This window comes from Aphis gossypii, chromosome 1, assembly GCF_020184175.1.
Source record: "Aphis gossypii isolate Hap1 chromosome 1, ASM2018417v2, whole genome shotgun sequence".
NCBI lineage: Eukaryota > Metazoa > Arthropoda > Insecta > Hemiptera > Aphididae > Aphis > Aphis gossypii.
The window spans coordinates 966110-991618 of record NC_065530.1 but is presented as its reverse complement, the minus strand read 5'-3'; the positions used below and the strand labels follow the sequence as shown (position 1 = coordinate 991618).

The 25509-nt window shown below is 25.0% G+C and overlaps 1 protein-coding gene across 1 annotated transcript in view; it reads right to left on the bottom strand.

Moving 5' to 3' along the window:
• The window catches only part of LOC114120782 (inverted formin-2-like), a 46498-nt gene extending 21439 nt beyond the window's left edge, over positions 1-25059 (bottom strand). Inside the window, 2 exon segments of the mRNA XM_027982810.2 lie at positions 19911-20144; positions 24916-25059. Of these exon segments, the coding sequence (XP_027838611.2) occupies positions 19911-20144; positions 24916-24962 (281 nt within the window). The 5' untranslated portion in view covers positions 24963-25059.
• Positions 25060-25509: the final 450 nt, after the last annotated feature.

Sequence of the window (25509 nt, the reverse complement as noted above, 5' to 3'; positions counted from 1 at the left end):
TTTCTTTAATAATTATATTACTTGTTTTGCCATTTTTGCAGCTTGCAATTTTCCATATTCGATTTAATCATTTCTGTAGTGTGAGTCACACAACATATTTCATCGGATTTAAATTTAAACGAACAATAAACATCGTAAGGTGGAATATTATATTCGAACTAATGTGATTTTTGAAAAAAAAAAAATAATAATACGATAAATTATAATGCTAACAATAGGTATATTATAAGAAAAATTAAATCATTCACACACCGAAATAAAATAAGTTTTAAGGTTAATAATAATTATTATACTAAAAGACCAATATAATAATACAATATATTAATTTAATAAAACGCGTGTAGATATTTTAATAGTACGGAACGCGCGGAAGACTTGTCTACACGAGGTACACGACGATTTTAAAACTCGTTCATACACATGGTTCGGTTTGTGTACATCAGCCAAGATTGACTCCCACCCCTCCCCAATAAACTGTAGTATTATTGTTGGTTTTAGTCAGCGTTAAATTATCTTACAACAAATGTTTATACTTTTTTTATTATTATTATTAAGTTATACATCATACATTATATGCTATAATATATATCTATCAAATAAATGTATATTATGTTACTTAATCAAACAGTATACCTATAATAATATAATAATTTTATAAAAATACTTACACGGCTTTGTTATTTAAGCGTTTTCAGTTATTTTTTATAATGAAATTTTAATTTTTTTTTTTTTTTTTTATTAAGTGTTTCGAGATTCAACTGGAAAATGATAAATGATTCTGTGTTTGAATTCATTTAAACTAGGTATTAAACTTTTCAATATTTTACAATCACAAGGTGCATTTTAAATACGATAATAATAGAAAATTAAAATACTTAAGACGCATATTAAATTCTGAAATAATGATATTTTTTTTTTTGTTTATAAAATCTAAGACAAAACAAACGTATGTTTTATAGACTATTTGTATTTGTTTTATTTGTTTTAACTCCACCAGAACTATTAAAATATGTAACATTAGTAACAATAGTAAAAAAATTAAAGGTTCACATACAATTAAATTGACTATAATGGCGAACATTCTTTAACAAAAGTCCTTGTGAGAAAGGAATAAAATAATAATAATCGATTTTAGTCTTTATAAAATATGTGCTTACATTATAATTTCATAAAACGCGTTCTCATAAAATACTACAATACATATATATACTATTATAGATATAATATAATTGCATTTATCATCAATCATTTTTTTTTAAGTTGCGCGTGTAAACAAGTAGCACTTTTGTCTTTTATGTAACATTTCAGTGTCCAAATGATTTAAAAATATACTTATTATAGGTAATATAAAAATGCATTATGTGACGAGGTAATAATATTATTTACCATCCATGATCATTTATTTGATTTATATTAAATTTACATTTTACATAATCATACTGTTAATGCTATTAATACCCCGAAAATATGATATTATGCTATAGTGATAATTAAATAATTGATAAAAACGCCAATAAAATATTTTTCATGTATGGACTATGGGTATGATTTAATCAGTATATTATAATATATATATTATGTATATGGTCAACGTATTTTCCTACTCAAATACAATTCTGATAATTTTATACGATTGTAATAAATGCATACAGTTAATGTGTGTATAACAAAATATTATGTAATATAATTTATCTTAAAAGCACATTAAACGTATGTAAAATGCATAAGGTACATAGTATAGGAGAGAGTAATAACTAATTATAGAACTTCACAGTTATTATTATGTGATATCAATAAAATCGGATAACAATTTACTACCTGTATAATTTATGGGTTATTAATATACGGGTAATTGCCAATTTTTTAGGAAATTGATTAAAAAAATAATCAAGGCTGTATAGATATGGAATTCCCTTTAATAAGCTCAAGGTTTGATGAAAAACCAATGGCGAGGTGTATGCTCGACACCCGTATACATAATAAGCTCAATAGAAAAAAAATGCGATTTATCAGAATAGTTGTCGGTTATTCCTTTATGCAAGACAATGAAAAACTTTAAAAAGTATAAAATAATCAATAAATTATTTTAAATACATGCATATTATACCTAAAACGAATAAAACTTTTTGTGTGCGATTGATTTGTCTTATTTCAAAATACCTATCGTGCACATCAAACCTAACTTTATATCATTCAGGGAAAATCGTTATGATTATGGAAAAAAATATTCACGTTATCAAAACATTAAAATACCATTATATTACTATTATAATAGGTATCAACGTGTCCCGTGATCCGCGTCCCAATCGTTGTATAACAACAAGTGCATGATTATATTAATATATATCTTAGCAGTGCTAAAGTATGCGAGTTGGCACGAAAATATAATAATATTTTAACGAGATGAACAGTGAACACCAATAAAGTGTAACGCCTATATAGGCTATTATTATACGTAGAATCCGTACAGCATCATGTTTGACCCAGTCCAAAACTAGCATAATACAATATGAATAGACATTCAAGAGCAAGGCTGTATATAATTTTTACGATCATTGCAACTAATAATAAGATTGAAATTTTATTATTATTTTGCGTTTTTATTTTTTTATTTGCGTACTTACAAGTAATTTTATCATTTCCTGTAAGTATCTTAATTCTTATTTCTTAATATAATGTTAGTATGTTATTATCAATTTTGAAAGGTATTTACTATATGTCTTATTTCGTATAAGTATTATTTAATTTGAATATATCTTACGTAATTAAATAAGATGAATAAAACAATATCGATATTTTTTATAAGTCTAGATTTGTTGTTTATTAATTTTAATATTTTTGATATCTTGAATATCTTTGAATTTTTACTAAAACATTACTAGAGCTTTATTCGTGAGTTTAAAGTCCGGAATATAATATATGCATTATACCTATATACACTTAGAACGTATTGAATAAGTCACGAATTTTCGTGTTATCAATACATGGAAATACGGAAAATAAAATATAATTTTGAATACACGATATTGTAAAAAATATTTTCGAAAGTGCCGTTTTTAATGCGTACCTATTAATATTTCGTCTGGTACAATAAACTTTTAAAAAGATGGAATATATTACGATTACGGTGAAATAAAGCTGGACCCCTTCGGTGTCGTCGTAAAATCTGATAAGAGCTAACCTCCCGAATCATTTATCTTTAAAATAATCAAGAATGTGATAACGATTTTTGTCGACTGTCGATAGATATCTGCAATTTTTAATATTAATTCCACGATAAAAACATATGTTAAAAAAAAAAAATCTTGGTATTATAATTCAAATGTTTTATTATATTATATTATTTGTTTTAATTTTTATGAAGAACATTCAATTTCACAGTTAATTACATGTAATAATAATAAGTATAAGAAAAATTTGTACAATTTAAATGTAATGCTAAAATAACAAAGTACCTCCTATACTTGCAATTTTAATAACTTTCTACAATACTAAGGGTCCTTCAGTTGCTAGAACATCTAAAAATATATAAAATAAATAATAAGTTGACGGTAATATTTGATCTTGATTCAAATTTAAGATAACTACTACGAACTATATTTATAGAAAATATCCTAGTATATAGAATTCCGATCCCTATGAAAGTATGAACCACATGAATTCTGCAGGCGTACAACACATTTTAGAATATTTCATACGGATACGGTCATTTGAAGTAAAATATAATTTTGGTCGAAGTAGGTACGCATTATTATTATAAAAGAGAGAAAAAGAGGGACATATAAGCAACTGTCAAACTTACTATATATATATACAATTCGTTTGTCGTCAACATTTTTCCATTCATTCATTATTATTTCTGAAAACGCGGTATTTTTAAATTTTATAATAATAAATGGTTTAGTAGATGATGTTGATGTGTCTGTTGAAGTTCACGTGATTGCAGTACACATATAACAGATAGCGGTTGTTGACGACGGGGGTGGGAATACGCCCCCTCAGATTGCCGGTGCAATGCGCATATGGCCCGCATATGTTTCACGCCCCACACCCCCGACTGTGGTTATTCGACAGATACAAAAATGTCAAAAAACGAAGACTATCACTTGTGAATGATGAAATATGAATGAAAGGTTCGATGAAACTATACACACGCGCATGCTGTTATTATTATTATTACTATTATTCTAAATATTTTGTGAGTTATAAATATACAATATTATATAAGTATTTTAAATTATAATACTTGTGAGAGTTAGACTACGCAAGCGGACTATATCTGTCATTCATGTAGAGTATCTAGTATTTTTAATTGGTAGATTTTGAATTGTTGTGGCGATATTAGAGTCTACCATTGTAATTTATTACTAAAAGCAGTAGAGGAGTGGATAGATGATACAATCCTTCCAGTATTTTTAGTAATTTAAATTACTGTTGACGAAATAAATATACCTAACCTTGAATTATAAAATGATTTAAATTCTTTTATTTATTTATTTTTTTTTTTATAATGGTAAATTATACTTTGGATCATATAAGTGTATCTATAGTAATTTTATTTTGGAAATTAAAACAGTGTAAATGTCAATAGGTGTACATCTTAAATTTTAATTACTAGATCTCAATACCATACAATCATGAATTGATAGTAGTTATGAAAACAAACGCGTGCCACTTATAATATAAGACCTCGATTTTAAAATCGAATCTATCAATAATAATTAATAACTTTAAACTAGATAATAACACACGGAATACTACCATATAAAAATAACAAAAGAAAGTAAACTTTTTTTTGTGACTGCTGAGTAACGCATGTTTTGTATTTTGACTCTGCCTGTGGGATTTTGGTATAACTCAGCATAGTCCAACCATAGTTTATCGAGCAGAGCGAAAAAACATTTTTCAAATAAGGAAATTAATACATTTAGCCCCCCCCACTATGATTTATAATATGTTGGACGACATAGCACATATACAGCAACCCCAATAATTACTAGACGATCGTTTATGCGACCTACATCGTCGTTTTGTACAAAATTTAAAAAACAGTGTTCAATTATAATATACACGGTGTTTTTCTTTTGCCTCGTAAATCAACTGAGCCCACCGTGAGTTATAGGCGTATTATTACACAACTATACTCGTATGGAAGAGTAAATAGAGTTGTATAATATACGTAATATTATATTAAATATTTTTGTTAGTGTGTATGTAATTAGTCACGTATATTATTATAATTCAAAGGGTATATAAGCTCTTATCTGAGCTTCTAAATCCCATCTGATTTTACGGCCGTAACCGGTCGTGTTTTTTCAACTTTATAATCAATGAAAACACTATGGGAGCAACAGACTGCAGCTGTGGTAACAGCTCTTGGAAATTAATATATATATACATATTATTATTCTAACGCATAAAACGGGACAACATTTAAAATGCACTCTGATTGTATAGTATACGAGTTTGAACATTACGAGCACGCTTATATAGTATTTGTTCGAAAACGGAAGTGGAATAAATTAGATTTTTACGTTTTAACGCGTTTTAAAAATGAACTGCGGAACCAAGTACCAACATATTATAATATATAGTCACAATATTACAATAACAACAACAATAATGATAATATCATTATTCATTATACATTATACATACATCACGAGAACGGGGTTCGCCCTCAACGCCACCGAAAGGATATTATAATATGTATTGTAACAATGCTATACACATATGTGCACACAACGTCGAAAATTGAACATTATATCCATATATATATATAGTATCGTAAAATAACATAATTTAACTGAAAGGAACTTGTCATTGATATTATATTATTTTGTCCTTCTAATCGATTTTTGCACACTCAGATAATGTTAAATTATCACCGTACGTCCATAAAAATAAATATATACATACGTCATACATGAAGTATAGAAATTTTAAAACTTTCATGAGAATATACAACATTGTGAAATATTTCAGTGAAACCTAATACTTATTATTATTTTAATATACCATATAAGCGTCTAAAATATTTTACTCATAAGCTTAATAATATATTATAATCTTAATAATTAATATTGTGTCATCTTATTTAATTCCAAACAATATCATATTATAAGTGTATAAATTTATATTTTCTTTCTACTTAATACCTACATATATGTAATTAATCAAAAACTAAAAAGAAAAGTTTATTATTGTAACAAAGATATAAAATTCTATCAGCTCCAACTTGTCACCCGTCACCAAGGTTAAAAAATCGAATATATAGTTATACCAAAATGAAAAAAATTTAGAATAAATTATCTTAAAATTTCTAAATAATAATACCCGATTATCTTTTTAAATTTCCAAACTATTATAAAAACATTTATCGATTAATTGAAAAAAAAATTCCTTATAATTCACGATTTTAAGAAATATTTCAGACTTCAAGTCTTCAAACATTATGTATTGATGACTGATGTAACATATTATACACCTCTAAACTAAATTCTCTAATCGTTTATTATTAATAATTACAATATTTAAATTATAATATTTTATAATCATAAATAGTTTGTAACGACTAATAAGTGTACGCGCTGTGCGTTATCGAAATTCAAAACGACGAGTAGCTCATTTATAATACGTACGCTTTTTTATGAGGAGACGTGAAACTTTTAGAACATTATTATTATTATTATTATTATGTGCCGCCTGTCATACGGACGTAATTGACTGTGTTTCTATTTCAGAGGCGCCAAAACCTATAATTGAAGATAAAAAGCCCATTAATAAAGATACGTTTTAAAAGCCTATTTTTAAGCGAACCGTACAAGTGGATTTTTTGGCGCCTAAGTTTACAATTTAAACACTTCACTCTGTACGATGGTATGTCTACGGCTGAATAAACTATTTTCAATTTAATTTTTAAATATTACAGCCTATTCTACGAGCTCGCTATATTAGGTATTACGTATCACGTATTGAGTATTTTTCAGATTTTCGTCGATCTAGAATCGTTGATCGTTATGAATAATGTTTACTATTATATAGGTACTGACGAGAATGTCACACAATTTAAAAAAATAAATATTTTATTTGCTTCGTACGTATTATTCTGTGTTGTGTAGATTATTTCGAAACCAGAAACTATTATTATGTTTCAAGCCAGCTTATTGTTAGATAAGAAGCATTAACTGAGGGTCATACGGGATCATACACTTAGAAATGTCTGCATACTGTATTAGAATATGTTTCATAAATATTAAATTGTAAATTGAAGTTAACAAAATGTAAATATTAAAAATTAAAAATAATTACGTTACAATAAATTTAATTATATTTTTTTAGAATATAATAGTATTATCCTATATTATACTTATTTAACATTTAATATTTGAATGCTGATAATAGGAAGAGGGTTAAGTAATCTATAGAACTGTGCACCTCTAAGCTCTATGCTATTTTCACAACCCCTAACCTTAGGTTAGGTTAAACATTATTACGAATTATTTGACTGTGGTTAATTATACAATACAGTTTAAACAATACTGAAATTCTTTTTTCATTTTCGCTCAGGTACAGTAACTAAGTAGGGATATCATACGTATTAGATTTTGAATTAATGGTATGTTTTAATATATACCTATACTTAGACATATTGTCAGAATAGGCATAATACAATATGCACTTTTCATGTAAAATATGTATGCATTATACACACGCATTTATCATATAATATAGCAAAATAAAATTATGGGTTTCAGCTGAAATTTTTTTTTATTTCGCATTAAATTCTTAACAGATTTCTTATTTTGACAATTAATCACGGTTTGACAAAAGTAATATTACATATTGTAATATGATACTACATACTATATTATATTATAGTTGGAAGGACAATTAAATAGAAAATTTAAATAACTAATGAACTATAATAAAATACAATTAAGACAAAATATAATCATAATAAAAGCAAATATTGTGATTATTGATAGTTGATTTATTAATTTCTAGGTACCTAATATAATCAATGGGAGATAGTTCATTTGGTCAGAAGTGTAATTAAAAATATTGATAAGAGAGAAATTAGCGGGTTAATGATAGTGTTAAAGTCTAAACGAATTTGGATAAAGTATTAGAACTAGACGGAGTCAAACAATCGTTATACAATATTGTTCTTAGTAGCATCATCTGCAAATGATTTTTTTTCTTATAATAGTAGTATCTATATTCAATATGCAGTATTTTTTTCTTTATTAAAAAATGAGATAGGCATTTGTCATAATATATTGTGTGCATTATTTGTACATGTTATATTATAATAAGTATGTGAGATGTGACAGGATTTCATGATTCACAAACGAGTATTCGCTTATATGTACTCTAATAGCTATACTATTTGTCTTGTAATGCATATATTGACGCAACGCAATTTATTATAATACATAAATATGCACAGTGACTTGTAACTATTTGTAGTTAATGTTTTAATATTAAAAATCTAACTGTATAAGGTATAACGCAGACTTATTATACAGTCGCATAAAGTCTCGAGTACAACATTCAGATATCGGATAGTAATGTAATAAGTGCGTAGTCCGCACAAATACGTAGGTGTAATATTATCGACGGTTATAGTAGGTACTAGGTATAGTGTTATTGCATTAGGTACTGGTATTCATATACATTATACTATATAGCTTGTTGAAAACGAAAATCAATTTGTTCAAAAGTTAATGGACAATTTGTTATTATAAGCGAAAAGGCTCGCGAGATTTTGAAACTCGAGATGTGAACAAGATACTGCTCGTTAACACGATTTGCAATGAATATTTAATATATTTAATGAATATTTCGGAATAAACGCTTTATAGTTTATACAATCATACGTAAATATCGAATACTAATAATGATATTACAACAATTCGCAATAACGATTGTCCTACACGACGAGGTTTTGAAGAAATAAATTCGGTATTGGTAGGTTAAATTTTGAAACGAGTGTCGTAAATTGTCGAGAAATAGCGCAAGAAATTTGCGTTTTCGAGAGTATAAGAAAAAAGCATAAACATCCAATCGTATTATACAGTCTCACGGTTGAGGGTATAAGTACACTTGTTGAATTTGAAACAAAACAGCGTAAATATAATAACTAGGTAATAATAATATATACACGTTGCACAATTTACAAACTCGACGAGTATGTATTATTATATTGAATAAAATAATAAAAAAGAAAAAAGAGTAGTCGTTACTTATATTATTGCTGAGCCTGCTCGTAATAAATTGTGGAGTTTATACACTTAAAGTGTAGTTGACGTAATTATCAATTGAATTGAAACAATGGAATCAAGTGAATAATAAAAAAATTTAAAAAAGCAATTCAAAAGAAATTAGTGCTTGCATGTGCAATGTGCGTGTATTATACACAGAATGATAAATTTTACTGACTTAAATCATTTTCTAAATAAATTTTAACTATTGCTTTATATAGTATAAATTCAAAAATAAAGTATTTATTATACTATAATAATATGTCTTTAGGTTTTTACTAAAATAAATAAAATCTGTAAGGCATTTTAATTAAAAGTTCAGATGAATTGAGTAAAATCTACTTCTACACATCATACGAGTAAGTTGTGCTCTACGACTCCACGCTTCTCGGTTTGTATAAATTATTATTATAATTATAACTATTATTCCGTAAATAACACGTATTATAGGTATTCACTGAATACTATTCAGGTATACAATTACGTTTAGGTGGATAATAATATGTTAAGTACGTACACAATATAATATTACATTTTGGAAAAACTAATCAAACATTGAAAAATTCTGTTCAAATTAATAAAATACACTCGTGATAATATACATAAATTTTAATTATATATTTTATTTCATACAATGTATGCGTATATACAGTGTAGGGATTAGAGATGAATAAACAATATACATATAACTCAAGTTGCTCGCCTTCGTCTTAAGTCTAAACATTAATTACATATTGTCTACATAGATATCTATTGTTATAAGTTGTATAATAAGTATCTACTACTGACAAATTGCTGTTGTATTAAAACTTACCTTAAATTTTATATTATTTATTATTATAAATTACCTATTTATTATAATATTTATATGCACGCACAGACTATACTAATCACGTCATCACGATTTTCTTTTCACGTAGATCACGTTTAATTGTCTTTTATTATAATAATATTTTTAGCCAGTTATTGGTAGTGTCGTTCACTAAAAAATAATAGTAATAAAAAGTAAAGAAAAAAAATCTAATACAAAAATATATTTAAGTCTTTGTTCCCAACTTCATTATCCTTTAAGATTATTAAGAAGATATCATACCCATGTGTTTTATTATTTTATATACGTCTTGCTAACGCACATGACCAATTTGTGTTTATACAGTTAAGTAAAACATGAGAAGTTTGAACTGATACAAACGGAATTGTCATAGGTCCTATATACGTCTACTATATAATATGCGCCCCTAAATATTATCACTATAAATATCACGCGGTAGTACTAATAGAAGTCTATAAATATATTTTGGGAATTTAAGATGTAACATAATATGTAATTAGATGTGCATTAAGGGATTTTGAAAAATGGTATATTATAAATCATTAGTTTTAAATTATCAATAATATTGTTACCGTAATAAAATGTATTACATTGTATTATATTATGTCCATTGTATATCAAGGTACATCAATGAAGTACACGGCGTATCATTGCAGTTATAGATATCATATAATAATAAATTGTAATATAATAATTATTATATGATAGTTTTACTAAATATAATATATATTTTTCAATTTTTCAATTTTTGTAGATAGATTGATAGATGGATCTCCCCCTTCCTTGGAAACTTGTTTATTTAGATAAGTATATACATAATTATAAAACTATATGCATTTTAGTACTTACATAGATAAAATAAAATTTTTAAATTAATATTTTTAAAAAAAAAAATCAAGAAATTGAGTAATATTTACTATTATGTAGGTATTGAGTTGTATTTAAAATTTAATAAATAAATATATATAAATTACGGGACTGATCCGATCCTAAATAAATAGTAACCATTACCTAAATGAAATACACATCATAAAAGAACATTTATCAGGTGTATTTAAAAAAAAAAAAAAATCAAAATATATAATATAGTATAAACATTAAACATACATGTAGGCGAATGCAATGTAGGGGGTCTTCAGGTTTTACGTCTATTAACATATTAATAATAATAATAAGTGCATTATTACAGTATAAGAATAAAAAGTAAATACAGTAAGTACATAGGTTAGCAAATATATTGAATACACGGTGGCCCACTGGCCACCGTATATTATGTAAACAGTACTAATAAAGTACATAATATTATACTAAACAGTATAACCAACAGAGGGCTATATATTATAGTGAGTGCTTTTTTCACAAATATACGATAGTGGTGACTGCTTAATGATTTCTCTATTGATAATGTATAATAATATTATGCTTAAAACAGTCGACGGCCATTCACTATATTATATTGTTATTATATTGTCATTGTGGAATTCGATTCTGCTCGTTCCTAATGTTCCTATATCATATATAATACAAAAATACATATTATAATAATATTATTCGTATCGACCGGCACGATCTCGATAATTGGCCACCCACCCACGCGCACAACGGCGAACATTGTCGTGGGGCTGATGTATAGATATATTATTAAACAGGTCGAAAAGCTAGTTTTTTTAAGAATAGTTAATCCGAGAAATGGGTGAAAGGAGGGAGGTTGTCATCGAGTATACTCGCGACGACGTTATATACGAAAACGTTTAGGTAAGTTTATAAATTATATTATATGTTCAAACACAACACAGATTTCAAATCCATGTGGCCCGTGGTAAACGGTAAACAAACAACTTTGCTGTTGGTGGTAATAAAATCCAATTAATCTAGATATTTATGAAGTAGCTACATGATAACAAATTATAATTTGCTTACGTACGTCGAGTAAGATACAAGAAATTACACATTTTATCTGAGAACAATGTATATATAACGTAGGTATATAATACTATTAGAATAATTGTATACTGATGTCTGATCATGTATATAATTAGTTAAATGTTAGAAATATATTAGCTCAAATAAAACAGTATCAAAAAATAATTTTGGCTGCAAACCAAATAAAACCAAAACTATGTTAGAGATGTTTTTGTTTAAAGCAATTTGTTTTTTTAAACTTCATACTGTAGTAACAATGAAGAAACAATAATATAGATACGCCTAGGAATGGACGATCATAGGAATATATACGATACTACAATAATATATTATTTGGAATAATATACAAGGCGATTTTTATAAAGGTTTTCAGTTATTTTCTCTAAAAGTAAACGTTTTTGTTATCATTTTTTTTTTATACATAATTTTTTCATAACAAAATAAGACAAATATATCGTTAAGTATAATATTACAAGTGTTTATTTTTTAGAATGACGCCCCTCCCCCCCTCTTTTTAATTTTATATACAAAAGCAAAATAATTTTCTAAAAATGTTTACTAATAAAAACTTAAGCTCAACGTAGTTTATTAATAATTATATTATTATTATTATTATAAGCTGAATGGAGTATCACACGGGTAACCCACACAATAACGATGTATTTTACTAAAAATGTTTTTTTTTTTTTTTTATGAAATAAAATTAAATAAAAAAAATATCAACGTTAAAATGTTTTGAAAAAAATTTTCTGATTGTTTGCCTTTAAAAGATTCCTCTCATATGTATTAATGTAATGCGTAGTAATATACGCGTATTGACAATATTATGTCATAATAATATATTATATTTAATATTTCTTGCATGTCGATTGTGCAATCGATTTCGGTTGAGCGTAATACAATGGGCGGCGGACGCTTTTTAACCTGTACGATGACAATAATATAATATTATTATCACCGATTTTTTATATATAGGTATGTTATCGGCTACCATGCGTAGTGTATACAACACATATAATATATTATTATATACTTATTTGTGTGTCTGTGTGTTTCAACGGACGACCGGAAATTAACGCATGATAGTTCTACAACCCCCGAAACGTGAATCGTGTTCAATATTACAGTACAGGTACATATTAATATATTGGGCGCACACGCGTACCGTTGAACATCCGGTAGGTACCTGCGCGGCTTAACGAAAGATTCATCTAGACGAGCATAATAAAATCATCGAAGAAAATGTGATTTTATAATTATTATATGTATATATATTTCAGTGGTGAATTTTTCAGACATGCTAAGCATACTTATTACTTAAAACATAAGTAGTTAAAAATACAAAAATTATTGTTTGATCATCAATAATATATTATGTATTAAAAAAAAATTATAATTTATGTCAAAAATGTCATCTATTTCTATGTTCGCTGTTTATTATGATTTTAACGTAACTTTTTACTGATAAAGCAAACTTTGGGTGTGTGAGCAAGTTGCTTGTTATTGCTACGCAAAATACCGACTATTCTGAAAACCCGCCCCACTAGTAGCCGCAGTACTGACTACCCAGGACATGCTCATTCGTTCGTGCTTCGTCAATAATTTGTATAATTGTATTATATTATGTGTTCGACTTGTTCGAGTGTATGATAATTTTTTCATTTTGGTTTATTTTACTATTTTTAATACATTTTATTACTTATTATAAGTACGAGTATATTATTTTATATTATACAAATAATTGATTTTACTTATAAATAAAACAAAATATGAAGGTAATTTATTCTGACTAAAAATACTCGATTAAAAATTAAAATTATTAAAGTATTATAATAAAAATGTTTTATAATAAATAAAAACAAATTTGTGTGTTATTAATTAATTATAAATAAAATAGAATTCATTAATACATTGAAAGTAAAACTGGTTTTCTAAATATTTACTCTTATAGGCTAAATATTATTATGATGAAAAGCACTCTAATACCTCGGAATCAGCATTCGCTACTGATATATTTATTACGTGTTACATACATTTTTAAAAGAAATATGATTTTCAATATACCTAATGCAGTGTTTTTTTAAGTTTGTAAACGGTTATTAGTTGGGAACAATAAATAATAATATTATAATATAATTAATGAGGTTATTAAATATTTTACGTTATAAATGTACTACAGTGTTAATGTAATAATTAAATTTCCAAAATTTTGAAAAAAAATAATCTGAATATAATCGTTTCATTTATGGAATACCTACTATGGCCATACACAACAATATCGATCCATTCTAAATGTGAAAATTTATTTGGCTCATTGGCTGTGTTAGTGATTTAATCAACAGGGATTTATCTACAAAACAATACGTTAGGTTAGATTACCTAACCTAAGTTGTGTTCTTAAACGCGAATTGGAATTAATTTATTTTTTAAAATTATACGACTGACATCCATATATATGCAATAACTCATTTAACAATAATCTATGCGTTGAGAACTACATATTATTCGACACGGTTATAAATGAAAACCTATTACATTCGTCCTACGTTGAGTCAATTTGCGTCATGGAAAAATATAAAAGAGCCTAATGGATATTTTATAACCTTTTACAGTTAACATTAATAATTGTTTTAGATTAAAAATATTTAAAGTGTAAAACTAAAACGATAACATTACTATGGAACCTTAAAACTTCATTATTCATTAGTTTATACGTTATAAACAAATACGGCTAAAAACATAATAATTTATAGCCTGAGATAAAATCAAAAAACATAAATTATTTATTATTATTTTAGTATTCTAATTTTTAATTAAAATATTAGATAAATCATTTTTATAAAGTTATTAATAATTTTATTATACGTAGATTTATAAGCAACTTTGATGTTTCTATCGTGTTTAAATTTAAAGTTTTTAAATTATTTATATTATAAATGTTTTGTTTTTCTTAAGATGCTTTTTAAAAAATAAAAATCTCTCACAAATTTAATATTGTATTGAATTAATTATTAAATTCATGTTCGATAATTTGACACAGTTATGCAAAGAAATGAATCATTAAAAATGTAGAAAGGTAATAATCTAATAATTTACTTGACTAATATTTAAAAAAAATTAATAAACTACAAAGTATAAAATTAAAGTTTGAATTTCAACTACAATAGAACTTTGATTATCCGAATTAATTGAAATCTTATCTAGTTCGGAATGTTCGGATAAGTGAACATTTGGATAATGGTAACGTTTTTAAATTGTGTATGTAATTTTATACATATTTTATATGAATTATATTTTATTATATTTATTATTATTACATGATATTACATTATCATGAATAAAAAATTATCATCAGTTACATATTATATATTGTATTTATTTTAAAAATATATCAATTTATCATAATTATAATATAATATATTATACATGTAATATACTAATAATAAATCGTGACAAAAATGATAAAATCGGTATACCCGTAAGTACATTCGAATACAATATGTATTAACGTTCAAATAATGTAAAGGTTTATTTGTATATAGAGATTTGAATAATCGAAAATCTTCTGTACTAAATTATTCCTCTTTCTACTGTTGGATAATGATAAATTATTTATATATATTTTTTTTAATTCCTTCGCGATTTTGATAAATCGATGTTATTGCTTTTGGTATTTACTTTGTTTATTCAAGTAATCTTACGCACTACGATACATATCATTAAATGTATACATTTTTATCAGAAGATACTATTTTAAATAAATATATATTTGTTTAACTCGCTTGTACATTTTTTAGGTCTGGTTACCATCCATGAAATTTTGAGTAACTATATTAACTAGTGATTGTTTATTTTAAACAAAAAACACTCATCCGCAATAAATATTTACTCTGATGAGCGAATACGCGTATTTTCACAACGATATTGCAGTAATCGTCATCTCTTACCACTAAAATTCTCCATATGTACATGGATTTAAGCTACGGATTAAGTCATTTTTATGACTCATCAGTCATAAAAAATTTTACTCATAATTTCTACAAGCCTTATACAACATTTAAGCCAATCAATCACTATAATATGTGTAATGGACCGAAATTCAATGACTGTTTTCTAAAACAAATAAATATGTTGGTACCTATATTGTATAAACATACTATCTACAGAATATTTCATAATAATAAAAATAATATGATATTATTATAATATTATATAATATGTTGAACGTCAAACTACTACATTGAACATACTGTAAACGTAATACCTATGTTTGATGTCTTATCTTTTCAACTAAGAATGATTTCTATGTTAAATTAAGATGTTGTTAAGTTCAATATAATATTATTTATTCATAAAACGTCAAGTTAACTTAATTAAATGTCGTCATACAACTTACAATAGAATAATAAATTAATTTGATACACTGTATATATTATATATATTATATAATTAGTTATATGAATACTAACATAATAATATTAATACAATTTATAATAATTAGCAAAATGGATTTGCGCTTATTAATTTGCTTTAAAGTTCTAACTGGTTATAGCTATAATTTAATCAGTGGATTTATATCGTTCTCTAACTTCTTCTGCTACCTTATGAAGACCATGTATCACACACGTAACATTATAATTTTGCGTATTATAGCCAATTTAACACTATAAGTCATTGCATCAGTTAAAAAAATTAAAACACACGAGAACCGATTATTTTCTAGTGTTTGGAAAAAGTACCAATATAATTTTGTTTAACGGCAATCATATAAAAATATATAAAAATAAATTAGCAGCACGTGTATAATAGTAAAGCGGCCGCACTAAAGTCTAACATGAAATTTTCGAAGCATGGTCATAAAAATTGCGACATCGATAGAAATTCCTCAATTTATTAAAAAAAAAAAAAAGGAAAAAGAATGTTTTACTTTGAGCTCATATTTAGTATGAAATTAGTTTTAACTTGAGTACTTTGCTATAATTTCATAGTTCTTGAAAAAATATGCAAATTCTAAGTACAAGTCTCGTGCCCTGATGATGTTATCAAGTTATTTTTATTAAGTAGGTATCTAAATGATATTAAGTGGTAATCAAACACCAGTTTTCAAGGTACTTATTTCATACACTTAATATGAAATTAAACGAACCTTCCAATTTTACAGTACTACAGTATAATATTTGAAAATTAACTCATGAAAATATTAAATTTAAAAAAATAAATAAATTAAAAAGTATAAAAGAAATTAAGTTATAGATTAATTTATAAATGTGTTATAATTATAATATTATATATTAGTACTATACATAAGTACTGCACTTCTGCCTATAGATGAATTAAACAGCGTGATCCAACATTTTAGGTTTAGACTTTAATAATTATATTTATTAGATTACTAAAATACTTAACTTACACTACGAAATTTAGTGTTAAAAATTAAAGCCTATAACTATTACTATTTTCCTTTCCTTAAAAATGAATACGTACAAATAAATACAATAAATCAATAATTAAACTTACCATTGTCTGTATTTATCCCTAGAATCAATTTCTTTGCTCTCATATACTCTCAACTCTACAATCATGACTAGATATAATAAACTATTAAATAAAGTATTTTCATCAAACTAATAAACAAATCAAAAAATTAAATAAAATGCGTAGGTATAAATACGTTACAATATCGAAAGTCCAACTCATACAACTATTTAGTAATAAAGAAGGTACCTATGTGTGTGGCATCAAATATAATTCTATTTTAATAGTTTATTTGTTGATAATAATCCAATTCTTAAATTAAGTAGGTATACAGTATACACTACAGTTGAATATTAATATACCTTTAATAGTAAACATAATCACATTATAATACGGACATCACTATCTTTTTGAAATGAACAATTTAATGTATATTACTGATTATATTTAATTGTAGCGAAGAATTTTACCTATTTAAACTGTTTTAATATTAGAAATTATTAAAAACAATAATAAGTGAAGATACGACTTTGTTCTTGAAAAATTTCTCACAGCAGATCTTATTGTCATTTCATGATATATAAGTATAATCAAAATATATATTGTTTTACTAAATTAATTATTTTTTTGTTACCGGTTTTATTCAATATATAGTGTACCAGTATAAATTTCGATATTATAAAACAGTTTTGTCGTTCTATTGTTCGGTACTCTGGTTTTTTTCGATATTTCTTTTAACACATACTACATATTTACATATCATAATTCGTATCCCCCATACTATATCAGAATTTAAACACATTCCCATTGAAACGTTATATTATTTTTGGGATAATGATATAGGTGTTTTTCAAGTAACCGGTAATTAGTACATCGAATAAATAAAAATTCGTTAAAATTTATAAAAATCAAGCAAGATTTTTCCCTAATAATCTAACTGATAATAATTTCTCAGTTAAATGTAAGTAAAAAACAATTATATTTACTATACTGTTCATCAAATAATATATTTTAAAATGAATAGTAAATGTAAATTAATTATATTACTATTAAAATAATATTATGATTGCGCCGTATATATTAATTAATATTCTAAAGCAGTGATAATAACGTAAATGCTGTTTCTTATATGGCACTTGAAAATGTTTAATATCTTCAAGTTTTTATTGTTTAGTTAAGTTAGACTTTTAGACACGTCATAATAATTACAAACAAAATTGAATAGGTACAGTCTTCCAAGACAATAACCAATTGGAGTTGCCTTAGAAGGTTTTGTATATGCAATATGAGTTGACGAATTGTATAGATGTTTGTATGCCTTCGTTACAACAACATTTTACTGGTTTAAAAAAGTAATGGTTTAAAAACCGAGACAATGCGAAGGTCTAATATTTTAATCTTAATTAAAATATTAATTAGATGCATGTATTACTTTAAAAAAGCATTGAATTAAATATAGGAATTCTGAGTAGGAAGTACTTTCTAATATAATAGTATTAATGAGTAATGACTTTATTGAGATTGAATATCATAAAAAAAAATGTATAATGTTATATTATTTATTAACTTGTCCTCGTTCGACGTGTTTAATCTATTTTTGGTTGTTTAAGATTATATCCTTGCATTGAATACCGAAAAAAAAATATATTTCGTGATCAAATATTAACTAGTCTTATTATGTCTGTTTACCTATAAAATATAATTAATTTGATAAAAAAAAAATTTCAAAGTTATAAAACAATAATACAATAATTTTAAAGTAAAAGTTGTGTTATGTTTTAAATAGATATAGTAAATAAATTTAAACCATTTCTTCGAAACCTAAAATTGTATTTTTTTTTTTTTTTTATAGTCGACAAAAATAAAAAATTATTTTAAGTTATTTGAACATAACGTTTTATATTTTATACTCCTTTGGATTTATAATATATATAATTTATTCATGAATAATGTTTTCCATTGCTACATTTAATCTATATAATATGACCAATATTGAAGTATGATACATTATTTATTATATTATCATATCATGCAACTGGTCAACTTGACCATACACAATAATATTGTGGTTATTTGCATAATATAAAAATGTTAACGCCGATAAGAATTATGGTATATAGCAGTGGTCGTCTACCTTTTTGGATACTTGGGTCACCATTTACAAATTAAAAAGAGTTCGCTGGCCAGACAAAAATAAAAATTTGGTGTATTTAGTATATCTCGTGATATTTTTGAAATAGTTGTGTCACTTATTCATTTTACATTTACTTTACCTGCATTTAAGTTTTATTGCAAATATAATTATGTATCATTTTAAATGAAATAGCTTATTTTTAATAAAAACTTAAAGAAAGCTGTATGGTCTAAGTTTAATACAGTATAAGGATGCGTATTGAAAATGTAATATTACTTACTTGTCTGCTTCGTTAACCAATTTTTTGATCGCTAAATAGTTATTAACGCCAGGTAACTGTAACATTTTTATACATAGTTCTGGTTCCCATTTGGAAAGGTTTTCACCATTTCTCATGTCGGCCAAAAGCTTTGACCCACTGAGCCGATTTTTCTCATTGTTACTTGCCGCAATATTGTTAGTCTTCACATGATTCGCTAATCTCATCCAGTGGTTGTGTGTAGTCATATTTAATCTTAAAAATAATTAGTAAACATGTAATTAATAATTTACATTTTTATTATGTTAATTGTTATTTTATCGTTATCTCAACTAAAATGTTTAAATTTAGCTAGGATTTGGAATACAATTATTATACAAATATATTATTTACTTAATACTATGAAAGCATAAGCATTTTTAAATGTTTCTATTATTTCGATATAAAACTATGTGATTGTGAAATCAATTTTATCAAATAAACACATCTATAATAATAAAAAAAATCAATGCCAGATTCCAAAAAAAAAAAAAAAATTAACAAATTTATTGTTCATTAAAATCACATGCAATGAATCAAACACTGCAAAGTCATTATTTAATGTTTAAGAGACTGTTAAATATTTATGATCTATATGATTATCCTTTATATAAATGATGAATTTTATGCATTTTAATCCATAGGTACTATACATTACTGGCGTAACTTTAAGTGTAATATACATAATAAAATACACTTTTAATATACTATTAATATGATGAAATAAAAATGTATCTTGTTATCTAAAAATTAAAAAACTTAAAAATAATACAAAATAGTAGAAAATATAATTTTTTCAAAAATATTGTTTTATAATGACTTCAAATTATGTAAAAAAATATTTTTAAAAACGTTGATAATTTTTAAAATAATTATTGTTTATTGCTAAAATAATCGTCATCCATCCTATATAAATAGCCAACTGATATTTACAATAACTAAATGACAAAAAAGTGTGTTTGTTTTATTGACTCACCGCAATGAACGGCGTTCCGCTCTAAAATTGAAAATATAGCTGTTTAACGTCAGGTTCATCCACCACCGACAAGTATGGTATATATTTAATTTTAATTAAATTGTTTTGTACCTACACATTTTTTTTTCCGCAGTAGTTATATGAAATATAAATAAACACGGTATTTATAAATTCATATCTTTTAATACAGATAATATTTAGATAGGTATGAACGCAAAAACGGAAAGCTTTTATTTTATTAATAATATTAATGTAAATAAATTTTTTTTTTGATAGTAAAGCGTAAAATGTAAAAATTAAAAGATCAAAAGTAGGTATATATTTTATTTACGATATAATATATAAGATTATATGCGATTTGAAACGAATTTGGAACGAATTTACATAAAAGTATAGTAAAAACTTAGAAATATAAAACTATTCTAAGCTGCAATATTGTGCACATGTAGTCCATGCGGACATCAAACGCTGTCTGTACCTTTATACGTTTTATCGTTTGTGTGAAAAAAATTTAAATGAATTCGCTCTGTAAAAAAAATATAACAAGCACATAATATAATATATACGCATATAGTGGCGACGATGACGTAATGACAAGTGGCTGTTGATAAATGCGTGGGTATATATGAAATAAAAAGCAATTTAAAGAAAAAAAATAACGTTTCAACCAGTCCACGATATAAAATTATTTTCGCGTTTATGGTCACAATTATTGACTAGCGTACAAGAGACTTCGACGACGAGACGCGCGATACTTATCATAGTATTACATTGTTTGGCACTAGAGCTGTCGTCCTAATTGTTTGTTAGTTTTTTTTTTCTACTTGAATTGGAGGCCGAACGACAATCGTGTACATAACACCCCACGTGAAGTCTGTTTTGTTCAATCGTTTAGATAATATTATACATGACAACACAGTAATTATTGGTGTTCTTACGCTAACCAATAGCCATCATAATACATACATACACTATAAATTATAATAAACCGTCGAGGCAGACGTGTTGTATACAATAGACTCAATAGACTAAATAATGTGGATCTCAATGATAGATATATTATAGATTCCATTACAATATCTACATATCAGAGTTATGCGCAATGTACTAAAATTATAACAAAAATAAACGACATAACTAACGTCACATAAATCATTATTTTACAATAATATATATTATTATACTATGTTCGATATTCTTATCCGAAAAGTTTCTACTACATTTAACAAGACTTTTATTTAATTAATATGAAACACTGGCCTTATATTACGTCGCATATTTAAGTGTACAATTTCACCTAATAAATTGTCGTTGTACTATAATTTACGGTGAAATTTTGTATGTTATACTATTATAGGTACTATTGTATGAAGTTAAATTCATTATAGTTCGTCTCTATTTGTATTTCTAATGCCATATCGGAATCGATGATTGTAATCATTACACGGCAAATTATAATTATTAAATCATAATATTTATTAGACGATTTTATATTGATATCATAAATATGATATTATACATACATTGTACATAATATTGCTCAGTCCATACAAAACAGCATCAATAACTTAAAAAATATAAATTGTTCAGAAAATTATTTTGAAAGTTCCATAATTCTTATTTTTTGTATAGTCGTTACAAAAAAAAAAAAAAAATGTTTATGAAAAATATGTTGTGCTTCTAGTATAGTGTTTTAATATTTCTAATATATCCTTAAAAATGTATTTAATTTTGATTTTCATTAAATGTGATTTTTCTAAAATATTTATTATTTAGAAGCACAGTTTTCTTTCATAAATTATTTGTCAATACTCAATTTAATATTGTTTTATTTATTTATTTTAATAATATTTTTACGCTATATATTTTTAAAAAAACCAGTTATAAATTGATGAAGTTACAACAATAATATTATACTATTTAATATTTATTAGAAATTTGGTATTTATGTTTAAATTGTAACAAGAATAAGGCCATATTATCTAAAAATATTATACATATTTAATAATAACAGCTATATTTTGATTTAGTTCACAGTGAAATATGTTTCAACGCTTATATAATATACGTGTAGGTAGTTTATTTCTACAATTAATTAGATACAAAATAATCACTATTCACTAAATATAGTGTTACCATAAGAAGAGAAAAAAGTCAAGTTCAAATATATCTATAATATTAAAGTGAAACGTTTGTGGAACACTCGTAGTGGCTATTGGTCTACATAGGACTACCAATGTGATATTATTTTTTAGTTCATACCTAGTAATAAGCATAAGTATAGAATTATGACTTTATTATATTATAATACCTAGTACGATAATAAATAATAATAATAACACGAGAATTGATTCTCATTCTTAAACAATACTGTCTCCGTTAATTGCCTATACCTACCTACTATTCGCGTATTATATACATTAATGAATACAAACTATAAATTCCTGAAGCGTTAGGTCTCGTAAATATAATATATATAGATGTAATATGTATGTGTTTTTGTGTGTGTGTATTTGCAAGCAATATTAAATGTTTCACAAATATTTACATTGATTACAATCAGCTTTTACCTACTTATTAAAAAAAGGTCATATAACGGGACGTATTGTTCTTACTAAATAGAAATAACAAAAAATTGAATCTTAGTAAACCATACCTAAATAGTTAATATATTGAGTAAATAATATATATACATGAATAGTTCATGAGTCATTGGTAATATATTTGAACATAAATCACATATTTTTTCTATATTTGATACGTAATGCTAAAATATGTACCACCTAACAGTTATACTGCGCGTATAATATATAGGTATACAATATACTTACATGAAACGTTTATCGTCATTTTCATTATTACTGATAAGATACATTTATTAGGTTTATAGAAAATATTCAACAGTATAGATAAATGATATGAAATTTTAGAAATTAAATTTTTGGAAAACTTTTAAAACAATTTAAACATTTTCAATGTTACGTGTGTAAGTTGTATTACTGTAACGATAAATGTGTTAAAAAAAAGAAAAGATTTTATATTTCTATAATATTAACTTAAATTTGCATTTCTGAATTAATAAATAAATTTTAAAAAATGATTCCAATTGAATTTAATATTTATATGCCTAAACATTATAAACTATATACATTCACTTCCTATCTAGCCTGTAGATTATAGTGAATAGTGATATATTAAAATGTACCTAGGTACTTAAATATTAAAGAAAACTGTATTACTCTTATTGACATAATGACACCATTAGAAAATAATGTAGATATAGTTAGTCTAACTCAGTTTTTGAAATAATTATAATATATGCTAGCCATACGGTGTACGAAGAATATACGATATTAAAAATATCCAAATGGCTTGTAATTTGTTTTGATACTTGTTAATTATCTCGAACTTTATTGTACACTTGTACTTATAACTAAATATTTAACCTAAACTAATCTAGTAATCTACCAACCCTACATCATTATATTTACAAATATACAATGTTAACATTACAATTAAAAGTTAAACAAAATAAAAAATTATATTCTTCTTGAACACGGCTAAGTTTTACTTTAACTCATGTTTTGAGATCATAAACATGATCGAGTACATTAATTTGAATAATTAAATTATAAATGTATTATTCTTATTACATTATATTAAATTAAATTAAAAATGTTAAATTAAAACTGTATGAAAAATATAAATATATTTATTGTACGTTGTATAATTATTGTGTATTATTTAATATTTGTATGCGATTTAGGAATAATACTTTTATTATTTAAATAATTCAAATAATAGTATTCAAATTAATGTACTTCATCAGTTTAGTGAACTTAAGATCTGAATACTTATCTATTTTACTTAAAGTTGATGAGTTTAAAAAAATTTAATTTTTATAAAATTGTCCATAAAGTATTGATTTAATTATGTAAAATATTGTAATATATTAATTATTAATACAAAATTCCATAACAATAATAATAATATAAGTAAATATTTGCTTACGTATATAAGTGCATGGTGTTAAATGACCAAAAATTTGTCCTCCACATGATAGTATTGTCAGAAATATTTAAAACTTTTAACGAGGAATTAAATTAATTTTTGTGAACGCACATCACAGTTGTTAATACTTCATTATAAAATGTGTTATTTATAATTTATTTTATGACAGTTATTGATTCTAAAAAATGTAAAATTACTGCGAGTACAAAATGCTGTTGATAGTCATTTGTTCCATTGTTTGAAAAAATATATTAATAATTTTAGAATACAGATCAAGTTTAATCGTAAGTTGTTAGCTATTCAATGTCAAACAAGTATGAATTAATGAATCATTAATTATAACTTGTCATAAGTGCAACAATATTTTAGAGTGTAGCGTTTGAAGTTTTATCGTATTGAATATTATAAATTTTAACGTTACATTTTCTTAATCAAAATAATAAATATTACAGAAATCATAATATTATAGAAAGGTATTAGGTAGATATATGAATTATGACATTTCTATGAAAATTTTCAGATAATAATATTATTATCAACAACTGGTACATTGTAGATATATCTACAAGTTGTTTTTTTTTTTTTTTTTTTTTG